Source organism: Cibotium barometz, chromosome 13 (genome assembly GCF_041138505.1).
Source record: "Cibotium barometz isolate CiBa-2024 chromosome 13, ASM4113850v1, whole genome shotgun sequence".
In the NCBI taxonomy this organism is placed as follows: Eukaryota; Viridiplantae; Streptophyta; class Polypodiopsida; order Cyatheales; family Cibotiaceae; genus Cibotium; species Cibotium barometz.
This window is the reverse complement of record NC_141058.1, coordinates 47,500,520-47,524,166: the sequence shown is the minus strand read 5'-3', so window position 1 is coordinate 47,524,166 and position 23,647 is coordinate 47,500,520. Positions and strand designations below refer to the sequence as shown.

Sequence of the window (23,647 nt, the reverse complement as noted above, 5' to 3'; positions counted from 1 at the left end):
TCCTCATCATGCTACAGGCAGTGGTGATAGGTATATAATGGTCTTTAGGAGGGCCATTCTACAGGTCAAGGCTCAGTAGTCAGCCTACTAACCTTACAACACGGTGACCTGATAGGAAAACTTAAGCCTGTCGTGTGTGCTTTTCATGGCTCCTAACTGGTTGGAAATTTACCTTTGAAATAAAGGGCTAAATTCTAGTTATCAACCTAATCGATGAGTAAATTTTGAAGGAAAAACCGGTTATGTTCATTAATCTCCTTTATTTTTGCCTGCAAGCTGCCCAAAGCATGTACTAGCTACTGTCATTGCTTATAGGCCAACCTGTCACTTAGCATGGTAGCTGCTCCCATATGCAACTTGCCCCAGGGGGTTCACTCGTGTGCGCCAAAACAACCTGGGTTCAGTGTGCGCCAAAACAACCTGCAAATACCTCCAAATTCTACATTTGATTCTTACATTTAGGGAGGTTTTAGTTATAAATATTTACCTTCACATTTCTGAAAACTAGTAAAAGAATACCTTTATTTTTTAGAGAGGCTTTTCGCCCTTTAGGCAAAGGCACATCATGCAGAATACAGGGCTTGCAACACAGCCCAATCAACTAGGTCACGGATCTGTCAATACTTGGCCGAGCCATGTTGTAACTGCCCTGGAAATGGCCCAGTTTGGTAAACTTGGCCAAAATATCACGATGCAAGATGGTGTGATAATGGAGCTGAAAATGGAACATTCAATGCCATTGCAACTTGCATGGCCCTGGTTAAGCACAGCCCACCAGTTGACCAGGCCTGCTGTGGGAAGATGCTGTCAGGCATAATCCACGTACACGACGTGTGGATAGAACATTTCATTTTAGTGCCCCTTTCATACCATCCACAGTACCACAACAATCTCAAGACTCTGCTTTACAATAAATTAGGGTCTTTATGTACATTCATTTCCCCCAGGTAAGCGGGTGTTGAACAGGGAGATCCCCCACCCATGAGGGACAATGAGGTGTAAATGTCCTTCTGTACTCTTTTCTCAAAGAAACCATGCTTCACAAGGTCTCCCTTGTGAAAGAATTGTGCTTCAAAATGAACCAGAAATTTTTTAAAATTCCACTTGATCTGAGACAATATAACAAAAGTGCACTCACTTGATCTGAGACAATATAACAAAAGTGCACTCATTTTAAGCACAAACTTTTCAGAACTTCAATAGCTTGGAGCTTGTTCTAATCCAAGACACAGATTCATATGAAGATGAAGACAACAAATGTACAGCATATGTAAGATCCAGATTGCAGAAAGTGTTATCTTCCATCCTTTGACTTGCAAAAAGCCAAGAGCAACTCCTTGTGCAAGAAGCTAAAGAAAAAATGAATTTTGAAAAAAAGCTAAAGAATAAAGAGCACCTCATTACTTTGTTGCCCTTGCAAAAGGGTTCACGGTTCGGCTATGGGCCTTTTCTGAGCTGGGCACTATTTTGAAGCCCAAGTGACCATCAAGAATAATAAATTTATGCACTTGACCCAAAAATCATCATTCAAACCAGCTCACTATAGCCATTTTGTACAAGGGTCATTTTGTCTTTCTCGCACGATCTTGCCCATCCAGGGACCGTTGATCTCCACCGTCCATTAGACATTCTCACACATCTTGCCCGTCCATCGACCATTCCTTCCCCTTCTGCCTCCCCTGATGAATCCAAGTGTGTAAAGCCCCATTGAGCAAGCTTCAAAGTGTAGTCCATGTGCTGCCATAGAAATGTCTCCACAAACACTCTTTTTCCCTGACTAAGCTTAAATAGCTATGGTCACTCAGCTGTCACAGAGACCACTTCATAGATCCCAAGCCTGGTTTTTGCACCCAAGCTTCTCCAGTAACACTCCTCAGGTGCACCATCAGGAGCATTCAAGAAGGCAGAGGCTGCATCGAAGTTCTGCCAAACGCCCAATCCTGCCATTCTGGACCCATCCAATGATTTGTAGAACGTGTAGGAGAGAAGCCCATCAGTCTGATGAAAATAGGCCTTCAGGATGGCCAAGCAAGAGTAAGAAAGCACATCCTGAGGGTCGGCTTGACTGCCCACAATACTCCTCAAGTGCACTATGTCTCCTAAAAATAGATGCGGTGACAAGGACAATGACAACGATGGCAACGATAACGATGATGATGATGATGACGATGATGGTGATGATGATAATGATGCTCTCTCATTATGCCCTTGTGTTAGGGGTGGCAATGACGAAGATGGTAATGGTGATGTCTCCTTGCAATCCCAACATGACACCTCATACCAGCTCACATCTACGGTTTGAGCAACCGATGATATGGCCTTCTCATATGCATCCACCTGCAAAAGGGGAAGCAGGGGAGGGTAGTACCTTCTCTGTTGTCTGAAAAGCCCATAACACAGGCTGTCGAGCAGTTTTCTTGAGTGTCTCACCTTGGGGGGCTTGCAGGGCTCATCTGAGGTGGTTCCTTTCTCCCAAATTGAGTAGACAGCTACCTGTAGAGATAAAAGCACCTAGGATGTTATAGCTAAAGTGATGCAAATAAATTGACAATATATTTGCAAAGTATGTACTAACATATTAATATCAATCAATACATAAATACATAAACTATATATCTGTATATGCACATTGCATATGTATGTGTGAGTGCGAATGTGAATGTATAAATATGTAAATGAATATTTAAGTTTATATAAATAATTATATACATACATCTATGTATGTCTTGTGCATGAGTGCACGTGTGCATACATACACTCACACACACACGGACATGTATGTATGTACACACACACACAGACATGTATGTGCTGATAACAGGAAAAAGAATTCAGGCCAAAAGGCCAAAAAAAAAAGCTTAGATAATACATTAGTAAAGCTTAGTGTGTACTACCCATAAAAATCAGATTAAAAGCTTAAGATAACGCAAAGATAATGGCTTCCATAACAGGTGATATGCCCCCCAAAAAGCAGATTAGACAATGGATTAACGTACCCAGAGGATAATGGATGAGTTTACTTACAAAATTTGAGCTCTTGCCTTTGAGGACTGCTGATTTGACGAAGCCAGTTTTGAGTAAGGATTTGGAGATGTGGGCTACAAGGTCATCACTGGTGCAGTTCGCCAGCGTCCTGGGCTTAAAAATGCTAATGGAAACCCACGATGAGTTGCTTTCAGGGCACAGGGGGAGAGGTTGCATATTATTGTGATTTCTACTATTACTACTAATATTAATATTATTAATGCGATTATCTATCATTACGCCTTCTGCTGCAATAGAATATTAGCCCAAGTAACTTGAAGCTAAATAAGCTATATAGATGCTATTAAACTGGGATTGGAGAAGTAAATATAATTATATAAAATGATAGCTAAGCTATGAGAGAAGCTTTGCAGGAGCTAGTCATGCAGCTTAGAGAGGTGTATTATCATGCAAAGCTGTGAGAGAGGAGATGGCGAAATGCTCTGATAAACCAAGGATTAGAGGGATTAACACTCAATAATGCGTTAACCTAGGACGAGGGTTATCAGCATAATCAAGGCTGGTGCGATGGTTTAGGTCCGTTAATGACGATTTTGCGAGGTTCTTGCCAATCAAGGTCGGCGGTTTTCTGAGAATAGGCAGACCAGTTATATATAGTAGTTTGACCCTCTTCTTTCGTAAACGCGTGTAACAAGGGCAGCTTCCCACGCTACTTCATCTCACGTAACATTTTTGTTGGCGTGTACGCGTCACCTGAGGTCTCCCCTCTAGAACGTTTCTCTCCTTTGACCAGCTCCTCATCACACAAGGCGGCCGTTCTCAACGGTTCCACCACCTTTTCTTGTTACACCTACCACCTTCTTAGGCCCGTTACACATACCACGCCCATGTATGGGCGGGGGAGATTGCCTACCCATGAATTATGGGCGGTGGATACCCACACCACATCAGCATAGGCAGGCACCGGTATGGCGATGTGTAATGGGCCTTAATGCACACCAATGATCACTCTAGTAGGGCTGAAATTTGAAGAACCACCCTGACCTTCATCCTTTTGAAGGCCATAAACTAGGTTCACCTTCAAAATATTTATGTTTGTCTTAAATTCTGAGGAATTTTCAAAATAGTGACCTTCTATGGCCTTCCTTTGTAACCCTATTTTCTAAGAGGCCTTCTCTAGAAGGTCTTTAAGGGCTTTGAGTCTTCTTCCTTACACCAAACACTTTCTTAATGCACCTCACTACTATCTTGTTATATACACTTAACACCCTATTTTCTAAGAGGCCTTCTCTAGAAGGTCTTTAAGGGCTTTGAGTCTTCTTCCTTACACCAAACACTTTCTTAATGCACCTCACTACTAACTTGTTACATACACTCACTACTAACTTGTTACATACACTTAACACCCCCTTAATGCACCTCCTTTGATACGCCAACCAAAGTAGCACGCACACTTCAAGTTGTGTCTCCCAAACGACTTAGAAATAAGCATAAGTCACACAAGTAGAATAGACGAGCTTCTCATGTGCAGAGCCCTGTCGATATTCCAACAAATTTGGAGTTCTATAAGTAAACCAGAGGTGTCCTATTTTTCACGTGACTAAAGGCTACTAATGTAATGTTCTACTCAGAATTGAGCATTTTTTTGCACCTCTTTTTGATTTGTGGATCGAAAAAAGTTTGCATTGAAGTTGGAACTTGAGGAGTACATGGAATTTGATTTTTTTTAAATGCTAGTTGGCTAAGTTGTGGAAGTCTCTTAGCTGACGAAACTTATGAGGAATTTGGTAATGTGATGCAAACCTATAGCCATTCCCATGTAAATTTGAGGTGGTCTATCGATGGGAAAGAAGTATGAATTGTGTGGAACTAAGAGCCTATTTTCACACTTTCCAAGAATACCATCGGTGGGAAAGAAGTTTAAATTGTGCTGAACTAAGAGCTTATTCTCACACTTTCCAAGAATACCACCTCTAGCCCCAATGGTGGGGGTTTGTGCTACCGCTACATTGCCCTCCCACTTCGCAAACAACACCAATGGAATCTCCCTAGATGGCAAGTTTGCAACCCTATAAAGTTTTTGCATGTTTTTTAAACTTTGGTCCTACTTAATTTATTTTTTCATGTGGGCTCTTTTTCGAGTTTGTTTTTCTCATTCAATGTACTCTCCTCACCACCATTGCACGATGGTGCCATTGTGATGATTTTAAAAGGGGGGTGAGGATTTTAAAAGGGGGCTGATGATTTTAAAAGGGGGGTGAGGATGGGCCATGAGAAGAAGGAAAAAAACTACCATCATAGGATATACCATTGGTGGCATTGTAACCAAAGTTGGAAACAACTGGTCATAATACCAACCACTAGCCCACCACCCATCATTTTTTTCCACCCCATGAGTACAAGTCCTTTGTAGGATGAAATAATGTTCTTGTATTAGCTCAAACATGTATTGCTACCTACCATTACATGTTCTTTTTTCTGGAAAGTTGGGTTTGACCTATTACGAAAATGTCTAGTGAAAAAAAATTCATTGAATGTTGAGGAGGAAAAACTTACAAGAAGTCTCCTTCATCGAGGCCTTTTCTTGAAAAAACATGTTGTTTAGTTCTAGCATGCTTACCCTACTAGCATGTTGCATTAGGCTCCTTACATGCAAATTTCTCTTGGATGTATTGAAGCTTGAAATAACATGATTTATAGCTATAGGCCATTAGAAGGACTTCAAGAACATTATTTCATGTCCATCATTGTGATGGGAGTGTATTGATCGGCCTTGGTAGGTGTTTGAAAGGCCTTCTCACACAACATGTACAAGGGCTTGTACATCCATTGGCTAGTTTAGCGATGGGCATTACAATTGACTTTGACTTTGGGTCATGAAAGCTAGAATATGAAGGATTTTGCCTTAAAACAAGTTAAACAGAAAAACAATGAACTTTAATATGCAAAAAAGGTTTTCCATTGGACCAACTCAAAATTTGAAAGGTTTAATTAGGCTAGTTGAAGATTAGGTGAAAATATAAAGCTTCTAGTATAACTCAAACAAAAGAGAAAGCATCTTATTCGAGCTACCATGCATGTATATTTTTCTAGAAAGGTATCGAAGCTCTTACTCCACTTTGTTAGTCCTCCAAACATCAATTCATTAATCAAACTTGATGTGTCAAATCAAGAGGTGGTTGCTCTTTTTAGATTTCATACAATGCTTCCAAAAGAAAACAACTTTGAGTTTAAGGTTGCATATTGCCCATTTTTTAGGCATTTAGGAAATTTAATATTTAATATCAAACAAAAACTTAAAACTTAAAGGAACCTACTAAACACAAAGTTCTATCTAGCAGTACCTTGGAAAAATCACACTTTAGGTGCTTTCATGGTTTCAAAGATAGTTTTCAAAACACAAACCCAACTTACAAGGATCGTCAATATTAATAGCTCTTGCCCTTTAAAGCATCTCTCTCCAAAAAATGATTCCAAAATAATGTTTGCATGGCTTTAAGACAAAGTTTTCAAGACACAAGCCTAACTTACAAGGATCTTCAATATTAATAGCACTTGCCCTTTATATCATCTCTCTCCAAAAAATGATTCCAAAAGTATAATATTGTTACTAGTTAAATCTATCATTTTCTAGCTATTTTTGACTAAACAAAGATTTTTGTTGCCACAAGCTAGATAGAATCTTGTGTAAGTCATGACAAAATATGGTTTAATCATGCATGAAACCACTGCAAGTAGCTTTCATTATTATCAAGTCTTACTCAGCATTATGAATACCTTCATATGTGCACACTTATAGGGAGGTTTTTCCTTTGTGTAACTTACGTAATTAAGCTAGGAAGCTTACATGGAGAACTGAAAAAATATATGCAACTAGTGGTTAAAACTCGAGCTTTAATAATCATTTTCAAATAAGCGTAAAACTAATTAGTTTTTAAATAAGGCATATCACATATTTTTGATACAAGGCATTTTTTAAATGTTTGAAGACTTATTATAAAGCTCTTTTTTCTTCTCAAAAAATCCAAAGTTTTTAATGGGTTTTTATGTATTACCTAGGTACATGTCAATTTTATAGTAGAGCAGCTAACAATTTTGAGTATAGGCGACACACACATGATAATACGTAGATATCGCCTTTTTGATGAGGGAGCCTCTACATTTGCAGCATACCAAGATTCTGTGGCACCATCTGATTCTACCTAAATATATTATATCTTTCTATATATTCTAGTTTAGGGTCATTGTACATGAGGTTTTTTGGTGATAGGTGAAAAGATGCAGGGGAGAAGAGAGCTTGAGCTCTTGCAAGCACACACACACTCACAAAACCCTAAAAGATAACACACAAGGTGAGAGGCTAAAAATCTTCTTCTTCTTCACACAACACTCAACACACCATATACAAAGATAAGAGTACACACAATATGAAAAGGTACTCAACCAAATACATACTAGGGTTCTCTATAGTGTGAACCCAACTAAATGAGCTGGCGCTATAACTATGCCAGTCTCTAGAATGGCTGTCACATAGCCTGTCATCCCACTGGCCGCATATCACCCATGATCTCACCAACCATGCCAGTGGTGTAAGTGTGGGGCCTATCCCCCAGGCGGGTCATCAGTGTCCACCGCCTCACTAGATGAGCTCAATATCTCAACACTCCCCCTCGAGCTCAACTCCATCTCAACACTCCCCCTCGAGCTCGATATCTCAACACTCCCCCTCGAGCTCAACTCCATCTCATGTACACCAAGCAAAGCCCTGAATCTGCGGAGCTTCTCTGTATCCAATGCTTTGGTGAAGATGTCATCTACCTGATCCTGTGTGCTGACATAAACAAGGTCAACATCTCCTACCAAAACCTTCTCTCCGACAAAATGGTAGTGGACCTCTATATGCTTCGTGCGAGCATGAAAAACTGGGTTCCTGGCCAACTGTATACTGCTAATGTTGTCACAGAAAATGACAACTTGTCTATCCACTGATAGACCCAAATCTGCAAGTAGCTTTCTCAACCAAGTTACCTCTCACATGCTGCCATAACAGCACCTCTGTACTCGGCCTCTGTAGTACTGGATAGAGCAACCGTAGGCTACTTCTTGCTGCCACAGAGGTGCTGCTATGGCAGCACCTCTGTACTTGGCCTCTGTAGTACTGGATAGAGCAACCATAGGCTGCTTCTTGCTGCTCCAAGTCACAGCAACACTCCCCAAAAGAAAACATGAAGCCACTAGTAGATCTTCTATCTGAGATACTACCAGCCCAATCAGCATCTGTGTACCCATGTACACATATCTCTGTCCCAGTTTCATAAAATAGTCCACAATCCAAAGTAGACCTCACATACCTCAGTATGCGTCTCAATGCATACTGAGTATGCGTCCACAATGCAAAGTAGACCTCACATACCTCAGTATGCGTCTCAATGCATCCAAATGTGGCTTCCGAGGAACCTGCATAAACTGACTCACCAACCCAACAGCATAGCTCAAATCTAGCCTGGTGATCGTCATGTAGATCAAGCTTCCCGCTATATGCCTATACATAGTAGGATCCTCCAAAATCTCTCCTGAATCTGCACTCAACTTACCATTCTGATCCAATGGCACTGAGATAGGCTTACAGCCTGTCATACCATACTTGGACAACATGTCCAAGCCATACTGTCTCTGCAGTAATCCAATACCATGTGGTGATCTAATCACCTCAATGCCCAAGAAATATCTGAGCTCCCCCACATCCTTCATCTCAAACTTGTGTCTAAGCAAGATCTTTACATCAAAGATCTCTGCATCATGGTCCCCCGTAATGATCAGGTCATCTACATAGATGACAACAAGCACAACCCCTCTATCATCACTGTGTCTCACATACAACGAGAAATCTGCATTGGCTACATGAAAGCCAATAGTGACAAGATATTCAAAAATCTTGTCAGACCATGCTCTTGGTGCTTATTTTAAGCCATACAAGGCTTTCTTCAACCTGCAAACATGCTCGGGGTGACTCATATCCTCATAACCAGGTGGCTGCAACATATACACCTCTTCCTGCAAATCCCCATGCAAGAATGCATTCTTTACATCCATCTGATGTAAAGACAATTGCTTTGACGCAGCCACTGCTATCACAACTCTCACTGTGCTGCCATCTTGGCAACTGGGCTGAAAGTTTCCTCATAATCAATGCCATATGTCTGCGCATATCCTTTGGCTACCAATCTAGCCTTGTACCTGCTTATGCTTCCATCACTGTTATGTTTTACTTTGTACACCCACTTGCATCCAATGGCTTTCTTGCCTTCAGGCAATTGTACTAAATCCCAAGTCTCATTTCCATATAGTGCATCCATCTCCTCATCCATAGCTTTCTCCCAACACACATTTCCAACAGCCTCATCAATGCATGTGGGCTCAACCTGTACAACTTTTGCCATGTATGCATAGTGATGTGCCACATAACCATCATAGGTAAACCTCTACACAGGATTCTTCACTCTCCCAGATCTTCGTAGCTTTGCATTCATGGCTTCCATAGCCTTCTTTACACCAGGTGTTCTCATAGCTGGTATCCCAAGATCCTCATCAAGGCTCATCTCTGAGCCACTAGACTCTCCATCAACATGAGAATGCCCTACAGAAATGTCAGGCATACTAAGAGGCTCAACCACTTTCTCTTTGCCTTTATGTGATGTACTAATCACATTTGCAGGACTGGTATTATGACGCAGCCTGCCACTCCATGGTCTATCAACTGAACCACTAGATGAGGACTCTCCTGGTCCACTCAAAGACTGTGATTGCTGACTTGCATTCTGTCAACCACATTTCCACTCACATCAGCCCCAACAGCTTCTTTTTTAGCAGCATACCAGCTCCTTATCTCATAAAAAACAACATCCCTGCTTACCCTCAACCACATTTCCACTCACATCAGCCCCAACAGCTTCCTTTTTAGCAGCATACCAGCTCCTCATCTCATAAAAAACAACATCCCTGCTTACCCTCAAGTCACGTGTAGCAGGGTTATAACACTTGTATCCCTTTTGCTCAAGGGAATATCCAATAAACACACATTTTTCAGCTTTTGGATCTAGCTTAGTTCTCAGCTCATCTGGCACATGCACATATGCAATGCATCCAAAGACTTTCAGATGAGACAAATCAGGTTTTCTGCCACCAGTAAACCTCTCCTCTGGAGTTACATCATGTATGGCTGCAGTTGGAGTCCTGTTCATGATGTAAAGTGCTGTAAAAATAGCCTCAGCCCAATAGCTATGCGGCATATTCTTCTCTCCCATCAATGCTCGCGTAATCTCAGCAATGTGCTTGTTTTTCTGCTCAGCAACTCCATTTTGCTGTGGAGTGTATCTACATGTAAACTGTCTCTGAATACCATTCTTCTTCAAAAATTCAGAGAACTCATTGGAGAAGTACTCTCCCCCTCCATCTGACCTTTACATGTTTCCCCGTTTGCTTTTCAACCGTAACTCTGAAATTCTAAAAATGAGTGAACACCTCACTCTTCTCCGTCATGAAGTATACCCACACTTCCTTGTGTGGTCATTAATAAATGTCACATAATACCTGCAGCCTCCCATAGACATGGTCTTCGTAGGATCCCATACATCTGAATGCACAACATCTAGTGCATTTCTGCTCACATTTCTGTCACGTGGAAATACATGCTTTGTTTGCTTTCCAAATTGGTATGCTTCACATATTTTTTGCATACCTTCAACTTTAAACTTTGGCAGCCCTGTCACAATTCCTTTAGTCTGCATAGACTTCATTCTCTGCACATTCACATGTCCAATTTTTTTAATACCAAATGTCTGTGTTTGCAACAATTCCTGAACCATTTGCAAACATTGCAGCACTCACTTCAGGCATGTTTACATTTAATGTAAACATTCTGTCCACTCTGTTGCCTTTTGCAACCAACCTGCACTTGTCTTTAAAGTCTTCAACATAACAATCATCAAGGTTAAACCGAACCTGCAAACCCTGCTCAATCATCTAGCCAACTGAAACCAGATTCTTTGTTATGTTCGGAACATGAAGTACATCTGCAAGGTACTTCACTTTGTCATCCTCTGTAGCATAGACAATGGCACATATCCAACATGGGCAATTGGATGAGCAGTGTCATCCCCTGTTTCCACAAAACCTTGTCTTTCAAGGTTTTTCATCTCCTTGAACCATTCCCCATGACTTGTCATGTGGTTCGAAGCACCTGAATCAACATACCATACATCATCTTTATGTACTGCTTCAACATTTTCAGACATGGCATTAACGACATGCTGCATAACAAATAATCTTTCATTATCCTCATTGTTTCTGCTCGAGGATGCATAGTTGTTTTGCTGCAATTTCCCATTTTGCATGTCAGCCTGCTTCTTATAACAATATGCCTGCACATGTCCAGGCTTACCATAATAAAAGCATCCACGTGTATCATTATACTGCCTTTGCCAATTTCCACGACCTCTTTGACTCCCCCTGCCTTTGAATTGGCCTCTTCCACCTGTGTGTTGTTGTTGTTGTTGTTGTTGTTGTTGGTGAATTCTGGGACTGTTGTTGTTGCTACTGCTGGGGCCATAATTCTGATTACCTGTTCGGCCACCTCCTTGGCCGTGTCCACGGCCTCCTCTACCTCATCCTCTTCTTGAACTCGGGTAGAAGGCCTATTACTCTGAACTGTTTTTATTTTGTGAAGACTGTTGGTCTTCACCCAAGCTCTTCTCTTCTATAATCAATATAGACACCAAATTTGTGAAATTGGAAATGTTTTCCCGAGTTTGAATAGACGTCTTGAACGCCTTGTATTGTGGCCCGAGACCACGTAGACAGACTTCCACCTTATCATCATCATCTACTGAAACGCTAATAGATGCAAGGGATTCCACAATACCCTTGATCTTCAATGCATAGTCATTCACAGACATACTCTTTTTCTCCACAATATGAAGTTCATTCTTCAACTGTATCTTTCGTGCCTTGGTATTCGTTTCATAGAGTTTTACCAAGGTGTCCCACGCCTCCTTGGGGGACTTGGCATCCTGTATGTGCCTAATTATGGTGTCCTGTATATTGATAGAGAGCCAATACATAACTTTTCTGGCTCCTTGGTTCCAATCCTTGAACTCTTTCACATCTACAGCAGTCGAATTGATCTCCGATATCTCCGGTGCCTCTTCATGCTCACCTTCTATGTAGTCCCAGAGTAACCCTTTCCCATCAGGAAATTTATCAATCTGAACCTCCAAGCATGGAAGTTTTTCTTGTCAAGCTTCTTAGCAACAATCTGGTTTATGCCATCATTTGCTAGACACACAAATTTACCAGAAACAACACTCTGGTTTGTGTCTTGCACAAGCTGCTGTATTTTTTGCAGCGGTACTGTACAACACTTAAATGTCACAACTAGTGAGACCTCAATGTACATACATACACCCAATGGCAACTGTTGACCTCCTTGCAGCACACACAATGTCTGAACAACCAATCTGTCTTCCTGCAGTTCTTAAAACAGAGTTCTACATAGAATCGATCACTTACCCACAGTGCTTGAAATCGCCTGCTTTCTGAAATACGGAGGTCCTAACGCGCCCGAAACACGTTTTCGACCCAAAAAATTTTATCCGATAGGACTATATAGTTTTCCTATAGCTTTACTCCCGCGAAGAAAGCTCCTCAATCAGAGATCGTTTGCCAGTGCCTCTCGTAGAGCTCCTGATAAGGGTGTAGTCTCGCCAACACAAATAGGGAAGAGTAGATGAAGCTCTTATCCTCGTACCGCTTCTTGTGCTTCTCTTGCTTGCAGCTCAGTCCTTAGCATGAACCAGGCTCTGATACCATGAAAAGATGCAGGGGAGAAAAGAGCTTGAGCTCTTGCAAGCACACACACACACAAAACCCTAAAAGAGAACACACAAGGTGAGAGGCTGAAAATCTTCTTCTTTCATACTTAGGCAATGTCAGTTTTGTTTAAGAAGCTGTGATTTGATGCTTATGAATACTCATGCAAAAGTAGATCTTAGGTTTATATTAATCTTATAGGTATAATATTGGATTTTTCTTGAATAACTCAGTCAAGTTAATTAAGTATTTGACATGCAAGGAGATGGTATGTATCCCATGGTTATTTATAATTAAAGCAAATAAACTTTGTAAATAAGAAGGATTTGATCCCAAATACTAAGAATATGTAGCATAAATGGGACCTTTGAATTATTGCCACACCTACACACATTAAGGGTTTAAGTTATATTATGAAGCTTCTTGAATCAACAAAGAGTCCTCCAGTTAGATGCATAATCCAAGAAGAAATAGATTCTTGTAACTCATGATTAGGTGGTTATGTATAAGAAGAAGTAATTTGATGCTTATAAATACTCATGCAAGGGTAGATCTTAGGTTTATACTAATCTTGCAAGTATTGGTTTTTACTTGAATAACTCAGTCAAGTTAATTAAGTATTTGACATGAGAAAGGAAATGGTATTTACCCCATGAATGTTTATGATTAAAGCAATTAATATTTCTAAATAAGAAGGATTTGATCCAAATATTAAGAATTTGTGAAACATAGATGGGACATTTGAATGATTACCACCTACACACATTAAGGATTTAAGTTGAATCATGAAGCTTCTCCAATCAACAAAATAGTCCTCTAGTTAGATGCCTAATCCAAGAAGAAATAGATTCTTGTAACTTATGACTAGGTTAATGAATTCTACACTTTATTGTATGATGTAGGTTTAAAGTTACATGAAGAAGTTAGTTCCAAGATTTTCATTAGGTTAATGAATTCACCACTTTATCATATGAAGTATAAGTAGACACGTTTTAAGTTACATGAAGCATCAGAAATTAGTTCCAAGATTGCAATAAGTTAAATGCTTTGTCGTATAGTCTGTAGAGAAGGACCTATCCTTTTAGTAGTGTTGATCGTTGATGTAACATTTCTTGTTCACTCAAGTCGATTGATTGGAGTATCTGTGGTGGTCACCTTGCACTCACTTTTAGGCCTAAGGGAACTCGTCTAGAGAAGTTGGGATACACAATAGTGATGCACCAACTCTTTACATCAAGGATAAGATTCTAGTTTACTTTGACCATGTTGATAATGACTTCATTAGGAATGAAATCTTGATTATTTATTGACCATCTTAATAATGAAATTAAGATAAAAACAATGAGTATCAAGCTCAGAACCCTCGTACGAGAATCTACCCACCTTTGACAAGTTGATTATAGAATATATATAAGACTAAAGATTATGCATACTTAAGTAAAGAAATAGATAGACTCCTTTATATTAGTTCAGGTATTAGATGCCTTGAGCATCAAAGGTGGTCAGTTCAGCTACCTAAAAAAAAAACGCGGGATAACTTAGTTAAGAATCATGTAAAGAGATCCATGACTAAGGATTGAAGATCTTGGGAACTATCAAGGGAAAATGTGGTGATAAGGTGGTCATCAGACTAAGAAATGGAAGGAAGAAAAATCTCCCTATAAAGGCTTACTATTGATGATTATTTATGGACCACAAATGGTAAACTTGGGAAATTCCTATAGAATCCTCTTATTACTAAAGGAAGGATGGTATCTAAATATGGATTTCTTTCATTATGTGATTAAGGTTTTTTCAAGGATGAGATTGAACATGAAGTTCATGTATGTAAAGCTTTAGAGATTCTCCACTATGGCTTGCTTAAGCTCAGTCTCTAGGATGTAGGTGAATCAATTGATTCATCATTTTATCAACAAGTTATTGTTGGGTGCCTCATCTAGAATCAATAAACTAATCTAACTTAGATAAAACACTTAGCCTTTTTAAATAGATGGATGAGAAATCATCTAATCTCGAGGACTGCACCTCATGCAAAAATACTTGGTTCTAGATTATAGGAGATTGAATTAGTTTTTCCAGTGAAGAATAAATACTCTATCCCTCGGATTGATAAACTCCTAGATCGATGACACAGTGCTTAGATGTTCACAAAGATAGATATGAAGTTTGGATACTATCACAAGCAGTAGGATGTTCCAAAGACAACATTCAATACAAGATATGGCCATTACGAGTTTACTGTAATGCTTTTTGGATTAACAAAAGCTCTCGCTCTAAAAGATCGATGACACAGTGCTTAGATGTTCACAAAGATAGATATGAAGTTTGGATACTATCACAAGCAGTAGGATGTTCCAAAGACAACATTCAATACAAGATATGGCCATTACGAGTTTACTGTAATGCTTTTTGGATTAACAAAAGCTCCCGCTACTACATTGAATAGGTTAATGCATGAAATATTCAAAGAACATTTGGATGAATTTATCCTTGTATTCTTTGATGATATTCTGGTCTCTTGATGGGCATCTTCAGCTTACGCTCCATGCGCCTCTTTCGGATGTGGATCAGGTGCAAAGGTGTCCTGAAGTGCAAACATATCAATGGTGGAGCCAAGAGGAGCTTCTCCTTGAATGGATTGAGGAATGTGGATAGTGGTGACATGAGGTTGAGGTTTGGGTTAGGATGTAGCCAGTAGAGCGGTGGTGAGTAGGTGGTTGAAAAGGTTCCTCCATTGTAGGCCTTGGGGAAGAAACATATGGATTATAGGATGGCTCTCCTGTTTGTGTTTCTTTGGAAGAGGTTGGGGCTTGGGGGTGTCAGCAGTGGTGGGGCACATCACCCCAAAGGCACGAATAGGCTTGGTGAGGCACAAGAGCGAGAATCTCTTTGTCAATGGCATCAAAAAGTATCTTTGTGAGCATATTTATGCAATGTACCTTGCCTGCTGAGCTTTGGAGCGGCCGGTTGGTCGGAAAGTAGCTTGACCAGGCTAGTGAGGGACACCCTGTTATGGCAGCCAAAGGCTTTTGGTGAGTGAGGAAGGTGAGCACATAGGTCGATTAAACCCATTCTCGGATGACTATGTCATCAAATTTAGCCCCATTGGAATTGAGGCCATCCCCATAGGTGCCAAAGCTTGGTCATGGTGATTAGGTGCCGAACCTTGATCATTGTGGAATTTGGATGCATGGGTTGGGAGATGGAGATGTAGGGCTCTGTGCACTAGATCCTCAATGAGTCGCATCTAATGAGGTGACCTATCTCAACCTCCCATGTATTGTCTTTATTATGGTAGATGTAGTCTAGGGTAAGAGGGAGATCCGGGCCCCATGGGGATTGGTTGTGGAAGGTCAAGCTAACCTTGTCGAGGTAAGCGGCTAGTTCGGGTAAATAGAACACAACACGACATTCTATTAATGGGTAGGTGACACTAAAGAGATTTCTGAGGGGGGCTTTTAACTTGAGCATGGAGCAGCCAACCTTGGGGATGGTGCGGAGGTAAGCGATCCTAAAGAGATTTCCACAATGGGTTTTAACTTGGGCATGGAGTAGGTAACCTTAAATGGTATGGTGAATTTCAAGGTCGAGGGAGCATGAGTCGTCATAAAAAATGGTGAGGGTTTTGACTTAGGCATGGAGTATGCAACCTTGGATGGTGCAGGGAATTTAAAGGTCGAGGGAGCAGGAGTCTTCCCGAATGGTGAGGGACATTTTGGTGAATGGATTCGGAAGATCTAGCAGTGGGGTCACTTTCTAGGCTCCCTACATAAGGGTGACGATGTGCTTAAGGCACCATCTGTTATGATGTGTGCACAAAGGTCCCTTATGTGCAACTCTTCAAACATGAATGAGTGGAAATCGGTAAGAAATAAGGCATGGAGAAGGGTAAATTTTGATGCAAGTTAGGATGCCTTCTCAGATTCATGTGTTAAACAGTTATCTTTAGGTTTAGATCACTAATGTTGAGCCATAGAATGTTGTAGGATGGCATGAGAGTGGAGGATGTCATTGAGAGCCTTGGGGTTTATTAGTCACACTGGAAGCAATCTCACTAGAAGATACAATTATCGTTTGATTTTGAGCCGTTGGAGGATACATGGGATGATTTTTATACTCTTACATTTGTGGAATAGGAGTCTGCCCAGAGGGAGCCCTTACAACTAGTAAGGTCCACCTCTGCAAAGGACCAGTTGTGTTACCATGGCAACCAGACTTTAATGCTTGGGAGGCACAGCTCTATGGAGTTAGCAGTTTTGGTTAGGATGAAATTTTCACAAACTTAGGGGAAGGTGTTAAAGGTGGAGGGTCATGTGACATCTAGTTTTTTTTAATAGTCTCGAGGGCCTTTTTATTGATGGTAGATATGTTGAATGGGAAAATATTTAGCCTTGTTGATGTAAGGGCCATTAGGAAGTGTCAATTGCTCAACTTAGCCACCTAGTAGTGGAAGATACACGTACTTCACATCATAATCATCATCAATTTGTCGGTTATTAACGATGGAGGGCTATATGGGTGTCTCTAATTGCACAACACAATAGTCTCAATCGCAATTGGGAAGAGACAAAGAAGCCGCCTATTGCATAAGCTGTTGAATATAGCAAGTGATGTTGAGTAAATGCTAGGTGCAAGGGGGGAGTGCTATGTGACCCTCAAATGATGTAAGTGTTGTACTAGTCATAGGACTAAGGTTCAAAGGCTCAAAGGAGACCCAAATGTGAAGGATGACTATCCTAAGGAGTGTCCAAAGAAGGAGCCTAGAAGAAGGTGAGAAAAGGCCCAAGTGGGTGTTCACTTTAAGAGGGGTGATCCTCAAATCTAGGCAAGATTAGTGGTGGCTTATGAGTCACGCTTAATGGCTAATAGAGATATACTCAAGACTATATAAAGGCCCTCTAGAATGTGTGTGGATTTGCAATGACATTTCTTAATTTGTATTAGTGTTAATAATATTTGTTAATCAAACATGGTCATGTTGACTTACTATGAGCCTCCCTAGCTCTCATGGTATCAGAGCCACCTAGGGTTGGCCTATAGCAAGTGATTAGGGAATTTATTTTCTTCTTTATTAGATTAGGAATTGCATTAGGATTAGTGCTTCTTGTTATCTTGTTGGTTAGGAAGCGAGTACAGTTTGTTTATATGTTTTCTCTTATAAATTAGGTTAGGGTTTCCTCTTATCCCTATATAGTAGAGAATAACAGGTGAGCAAAGGGAGAAGAAGAAGCAAACGACAGTACCTGGCAATAAAATCCTGAATTACGGTAACTTGCGTAAGCTGTAGCCAACCACCATAGCAGGCACATCAAATGATTGTAGAACACAAAAAGAAGAGAGGCGTGCAGTGTAGTGCAGTAGCTTGTCGCAAAAGGATCGACAACAACGCAGAGAAGAGCTTCCTTTGAGCTAAAAGTAGCCATTGTGACAGTTCCTCTGGGCAGGAAGAACTGAAAAAGTGAGCAGGCGGCAACCTCCTTCGCAACAAGAACATCATCTCTACAGCACAGTAAGCAGTATCGGTTGCCTGGCGTTGGTGCCCTCAAGCAGGAGAAACAGAGACATGGAGAAGAAGATAAGCGTTCATTTTCCTCACAGTAAACCCTAAAGATTATACCCTTGGTGGGTATTGAAAGGGTTTGTACAAAGGAGCCTTAAACAGGAGTCGTCACATTGGAACCATTGTTGACATAGCGTGCTTGTTGTAGTGGTTGATGGGGGTGGCTTGTAACCTAGAAGTAGCAAGTTTGATCCCCAGCTAGCTGACACCTGATCATTACCTTGCCCTCGCTTTGTAGAGGATATGAGAGGTCCTCATAGAGTACTTTGCTCCTTTCTACTCGCAAAAATTTGAAAGAAAAAAAAGAAAAGAAAACATGAGTGCATGGAAACCTTTTGGTTTTCATCTATAAAATCTTCATCAACATGGGCAATGGGCATTGTGGATTTTTGCCTCATCAATAGGTGTCTCGTCATCTAATTTTTTTTAAAAAAACCAATAATATATATATTATAAAAAGAAGGAAAAGACTTTACAGATCGTTCTTTCCAACCCCACAGTCAACCATCAACAACATAAGAGTCAACCACCATTAAGCAAATTACACACCAAATCCCATCTATCTTCCTCTCAAACAAAAGAAGACTCTCCCAAGACAACTGGTACCCAAGCAAAATACAAGTCTCAATCAAAGCTTTAGTTGAGCAGCCTCTAGGAGCTTGTTTTTCCAAAACCTCACCCTCCACCTCCCCTTTCTGAAACCAGATTTTAACTGTTGGTCTAGTCCCCACTGGATTCTCAATGAATGCCACAAAGATATAGCTTGCTTGCTTGACCTTCTTATACCACCTCTTGGTTCAAGGTCCATACCTAGCTGGCTTAGTCTCACCCTCTGCTTTTTGATACCCTGCAAATCAATTCACTAGACCATTAGGCACAACCCAGTATGTCTACAAGTGACCCCACATGGAGAAGGCTCAGATGATAGTAAACTGCAAAGACTGAATCAACTAAAACAATTCAGCCCCACTCATTTTATTAACCAAGCATATAGACCAGCACATACAAATACATTTATGCATCAATCCACTAACATCAATTCTTGTATCACTAGCTTTCTGAAACACAATGTAGTTTCTGGAATTCTAGATTTCCCATAAACAACAGCACCTGATAATATTAAAGATCACATTAACATGTCCATCATTAGTTGTCCATTTGCCAAAAACAGCTCTAGACCATGCACCCCTAAACAGCTCTAGACCCATTTCCCAAACTTAAAACCTAGGCTCTCCTAATAGCAGGTCAATCCCAAAATGTATGCTTCCAAGGCAGTCGTGTATCTAGGGCAGCATCCACTTGTGAAATTCCTTGGAACCAATTTAGAGCCAATGGGCAGAGCTCCCATATGGACTCTCCATAGAAAAACCTGAGATTTAGTAGGTACTTCCATTTCCCATATTGCCTTCCACTTCCTTCTCCAATAGTGAGAGCTTCAATTCACTTTTCATATTCTGTTACAGTAAATGACATTGTCTTCACTTACTCTCAACACTTACTCTCAAAGCACTATACAGACCTCTGGTTATGCCTCTGTCCAGCTTAGAACCATTAAACCACGACCAATCCTTGATCCAGCAAGTTTTATCCATTGCAATGGATGTCCAGCCTTTCTGCACCTCTTCCAACACATGCCTGATCAGCTGTGCTTTTCTATTAGATAAAGCAAGATCCATCTCCAATTGCTCAGGCTCTTTCCATCCCACTAATGCTTCATCCCAACGATCCTTAAATCTCTTCAAACACTTATTGTTCAGTCTTTTGGCTATTCTGGGGTCTTATAAGGCAAGAGGGGGATTGAACTTATGAGTCCACTATATCCCTAAACACATTAAAGGGTTCCCAGACGCTCTGCCACATCCATCCCTAAACACATTAAAGGGTTCCCAGACGCTCTGCCACATCCATCCCAGACTATGAGTTCCAACACCTCTTTTCATTTAGTACACAACATCCTACATAGTGGGGACCCCGTTATTTTGAGAGGGGCATGAGAGAACACTTTATCTTTCCAACTTAGACCTTGCCACACTCCATCAAGGTAGACAGCTGAGCACTCGACCAGTTCCCAGAGGCTCTGCCACATCCATCCCACTAAAGACTCTGGCCTATCTTGCCTGGGACAAAATTCTCATGCCTAAATTTGAAGGTGGGCTTGGCATTCTTGTCTCATCATCTAATTCTACATCAACTCTTTCCTTTGCAAAAATTAATGCAACCTTTATAAGCCGCCTTTATGAGCACACGTATGTGACTCATTTTATGATGTGTGAAGAGTCAACATGGGCTCTCGGACTCACCAAATTCGTGAGTGAAGTTGTTAGGACACCTCTCTCATCTTGTGTGGAGAGTCAACATGGGCTCTCTGACTCACCAAATGAGTGAGTGAAGTTGTTAGGCACCTCTCTTAACTTCACTCACTTACCAAATGAGCGAGTGAAGTTGTTATAGGGAACCTCTCTCATCTTGTGTTTAAACCCTCATTGTATACCTACCCTTGTGTAAAACTTCAAGCCCTAAGCTAACATTGTAGCCTATGAGGCATTTGTGATAGACTGCTCTAGCAAATGACTAAGAGTGTAGATACAATTTATGTATGGTGGTAGGACTTCATCACTTCTTGAGGTGGAGTGCTGAAAATAGCATGTGATGTTGGGTGAATGTTAGGAGCAAGGGGTAGTATTATGTGACCCACAAATGATGTACGTGTTGTTTACTAGTCATAGGACTAAAAGCTCAAAGGCTTAAATGTGAGAATATATGGAACGTCTAGCCCAAGGGGTGGCCAAAAGAAGGTGCCTAGAAGAAGGTGAGAAAAGGCCCAAGTGGGTGCTTAATTCAAGGGAGGTGAACCTCAAATCTAGGCAAGATTAACGGATGGCTTAATCTAGGCAAGATTAACGGATGGCTTAATCAAGCTTATGGTGGGTAACAATTAGCAAACTAATAGAGATATACTCAAGCCTATATAAAGACCCTCTATCTAATAGAATGCGTGTGTATTTGCAATGATAACTAGACTCTTATTTAAATTTATTTTGTGTGTTCCTTAATCTCTATTAATGCTAATTATCTTTCTTAATCAAAGATGGCCATTTTGACAAGTAATCTTATATACATGACAACTTTTTTATATGTGGTCACCCAAGACTATATGTCTAGGGTGTGTGGTCCAAAACTAATACATAAGGCTTATAGACTTTTGCATTAGATATGGAAGCTTAATTATTTCAAATCATAAGCAAAGAAGTATAAAAGTTGTGCTACCATATTTCACAAAAAATATGGCATTACGCTAAATAGTTGGTAATGTTAACCATGATAGTTGATAGAAAGATCTCATCACTCTCACAAGTTAGTTCTTTACTCTTTTTAAAATTAAGCCTCTTGCAAAGTAATTTCCAGCTCTAATATATGTGTGAAAATAAGTTTGCATTGCTTCAAGTGGTTAAATTTCACCTCCTAGAGAACCCATTACTTTATTGCCTCCTAGAGAATCCATTACTTTATTACTTTTCACTACTTCAAGTGGTAATTCTATGCCTCCTACATAATCCAAGAAACTAAGGGGATCTTAAGGTTCAAAAACGAATTAAAAACCTTCTCAAAAAATCGGACTATTCGAGAACTTTTACTTCTAAACTTCAGTTTTTTTTAAAATAAATTAAAATTTCAATTACATGTAACTTGTGTTTTTTGGATACACTTAGGGGTTCTTTGTCACCTATAGCCATGGCCTTGAATTGATGAGAGCAACCAAAAAAAACCATTTTTTCCCATTGGAATAGAAAATTTTGGAAATGGATCACTAGGGGAATATTTTTTGGTGATCTTTTGAGCTTCTAAGAGAAAATGGTGAGCTTCTCTAGTTTTCCTTTTTTATTTTCCTATGAAATGTGTTTCAAAGCTCACCATTTTAATACTTGTATTCATCATATATGTATGTTAATAGTGTGTTAAACTTACTAAAAACTCAAAGTAGAAATGATATATCAACTCACATGCAAGGATATTACAAAATTGGAACTTGTTTTTTTATTCTTTTATAAAGATTTTTTTAATATTTAGATTAACACATGAGACATAAGAAATAGCATATTTGACAATGCCCTTTTCCCAAGGGAGTGGAGAGATGAGACAGTGAGACCATTTTATCCATGTTGACGTACGCATGGAACCTAGCCTATTTATGGCAAGCCAACCAAATGATAATAATATTCGCAATTAGGAGGCATTAATCCAAACGGGCCATTTAAGGATTCTTGATTTGAAGGGATTAGAGCTAAAAATGTAGAGGTTTAAGGGGAAGCGTTGTGCAAATATGAATCTTGTAATCTTAAAATTGTTTTTACAATGATGGCCAAGAACTTCCCAATGCGCTTTACACTAATAACTAGGAGAAGAAGCTCCTACTCAAGCAAATGCAACCTCCCCCCTTTAAAGGAGAAGGTTCAAAGATTGAGAAGGATGTTGAAGTCTGGATTGAAGCAATGGACGATTATTTCTCTGCCGCCAGTACTGGAGTAGCAAATCAGTCTATGCTCCTCATCGGAGATGCTAAACTCTGGTGGAAACAGTGGTGCCGTGATTGACAAGGAAGTCACCGAGCATTCTCAAACATGGGAAGACATCAAGCAGGCCGTGAAGGAAAGATATCTTCCACCATCCCATGAATCCATAAAGATGAATGAGTTTTTTTTGTCTTAGGCAGTGCAGCTTAACTCTTGAGGACTACTATTCCAAATTTATCACTCTTCGGAAGTATGCCCCAGCTATGACTACTTCCCAGCAAGTGGCTCGTTTTTGCAAAGGGTTAAATGAACCCTTAGATTCCCGCCTTGAAGCAATGAGGCCAAGCACATTACAGGATGCTCTCATACGAGCAAAGCCCCTTATGAAAGAAATGAGGACTGACAATCCTAAGCATCAAAAGAGATCTTACCCTAAGGCAAATCCTAAAGATCAACCCTACAAGAAACCCCAACAGAATTTCCCCTACTACAACAGAGGGTGACAAGGCAACTCTTTTGTCCCCCGCTCGTATGCTGCTTCTTCCAGAGAAGGCCCTCTGTGTTTTGAGTGCAATGAGCCGGGACACTTTAGAGCCAACTATCCCAAGATGGCAACATCATTTCCCCAAGGTGGCAGAGGAAATCAAGGCCGTGGAACCCTATCCACCAAGGTGCAAGAGGCAGTGGATGTGGCAGAGGCCGCGGAGGAGCAGTTGTTAGGACC

At 40.4% G+C, this 23,647-nt stretch overlaps 1 protein-coding gene across 4 annotated transcripts; it reads right to left on the bottom strand.

Moving 5' to 3' along the window:
• Positions 1 to 1,218: 1,218 nt before the first annotated feature.
• On the bottom strand, positions 1,219 to 18,416 carry LOC147632761 (uncharacterized). Of its 4 annotated transcripts, none has more exons than XM_086807612.1 (3): positions 18,096 to 18,416; positions 2,431 to 2,493; positions 1,219 to 2,337 (listed from the first exon to the last, which is right to left on the bottom strand). In XM_086807612.1, exons 1-3 carry the CDS (start codon positions 18,273 to 18,275, stop codon positions 1,798 to 1,800), a joined length of 783 nt encoding a protein of 260 aa, XP_086663738.1. In that variant the 5' UTR covers positions 18,276 to 18,416; the 3' UTR covers positions 1,219 to 1,797. The 4 variants fall into 4 exon arrangements, with proteins under 4 accessions (XP_086663738.1, XP_086663737.1, XP_086663735.1 ...); XM_086807611.1 differs by lacking the exon at positions 18,096 to 18,416 and adding an exon at positions 3,025 to 4,334; XM_086807609.1 differs by having other exon boundaries at positions 1,219 to 2,493; positions 18,096 to 18,411.
• Positions 18,417 to 23,647: the final 5,231 nt, after the last annotated feature.

Bases quoted from the DNA above. Each gene is read 5' to 3' on its own strand.
- LOC147632761 (XM_086807610.1), bottom strand. From the start codon at position 3,261: ATGATAGATAATCGCATTAATAATATTAATATTAGTAGTAATAGTAGA. The intron at 2,494-3,024 runs GTAAGTAAACTC...TTATCTCTACAG, and splicing joins AAGGCAAGAGCTCAAATTTT to GTAGCTGTCTACTCAATTTG.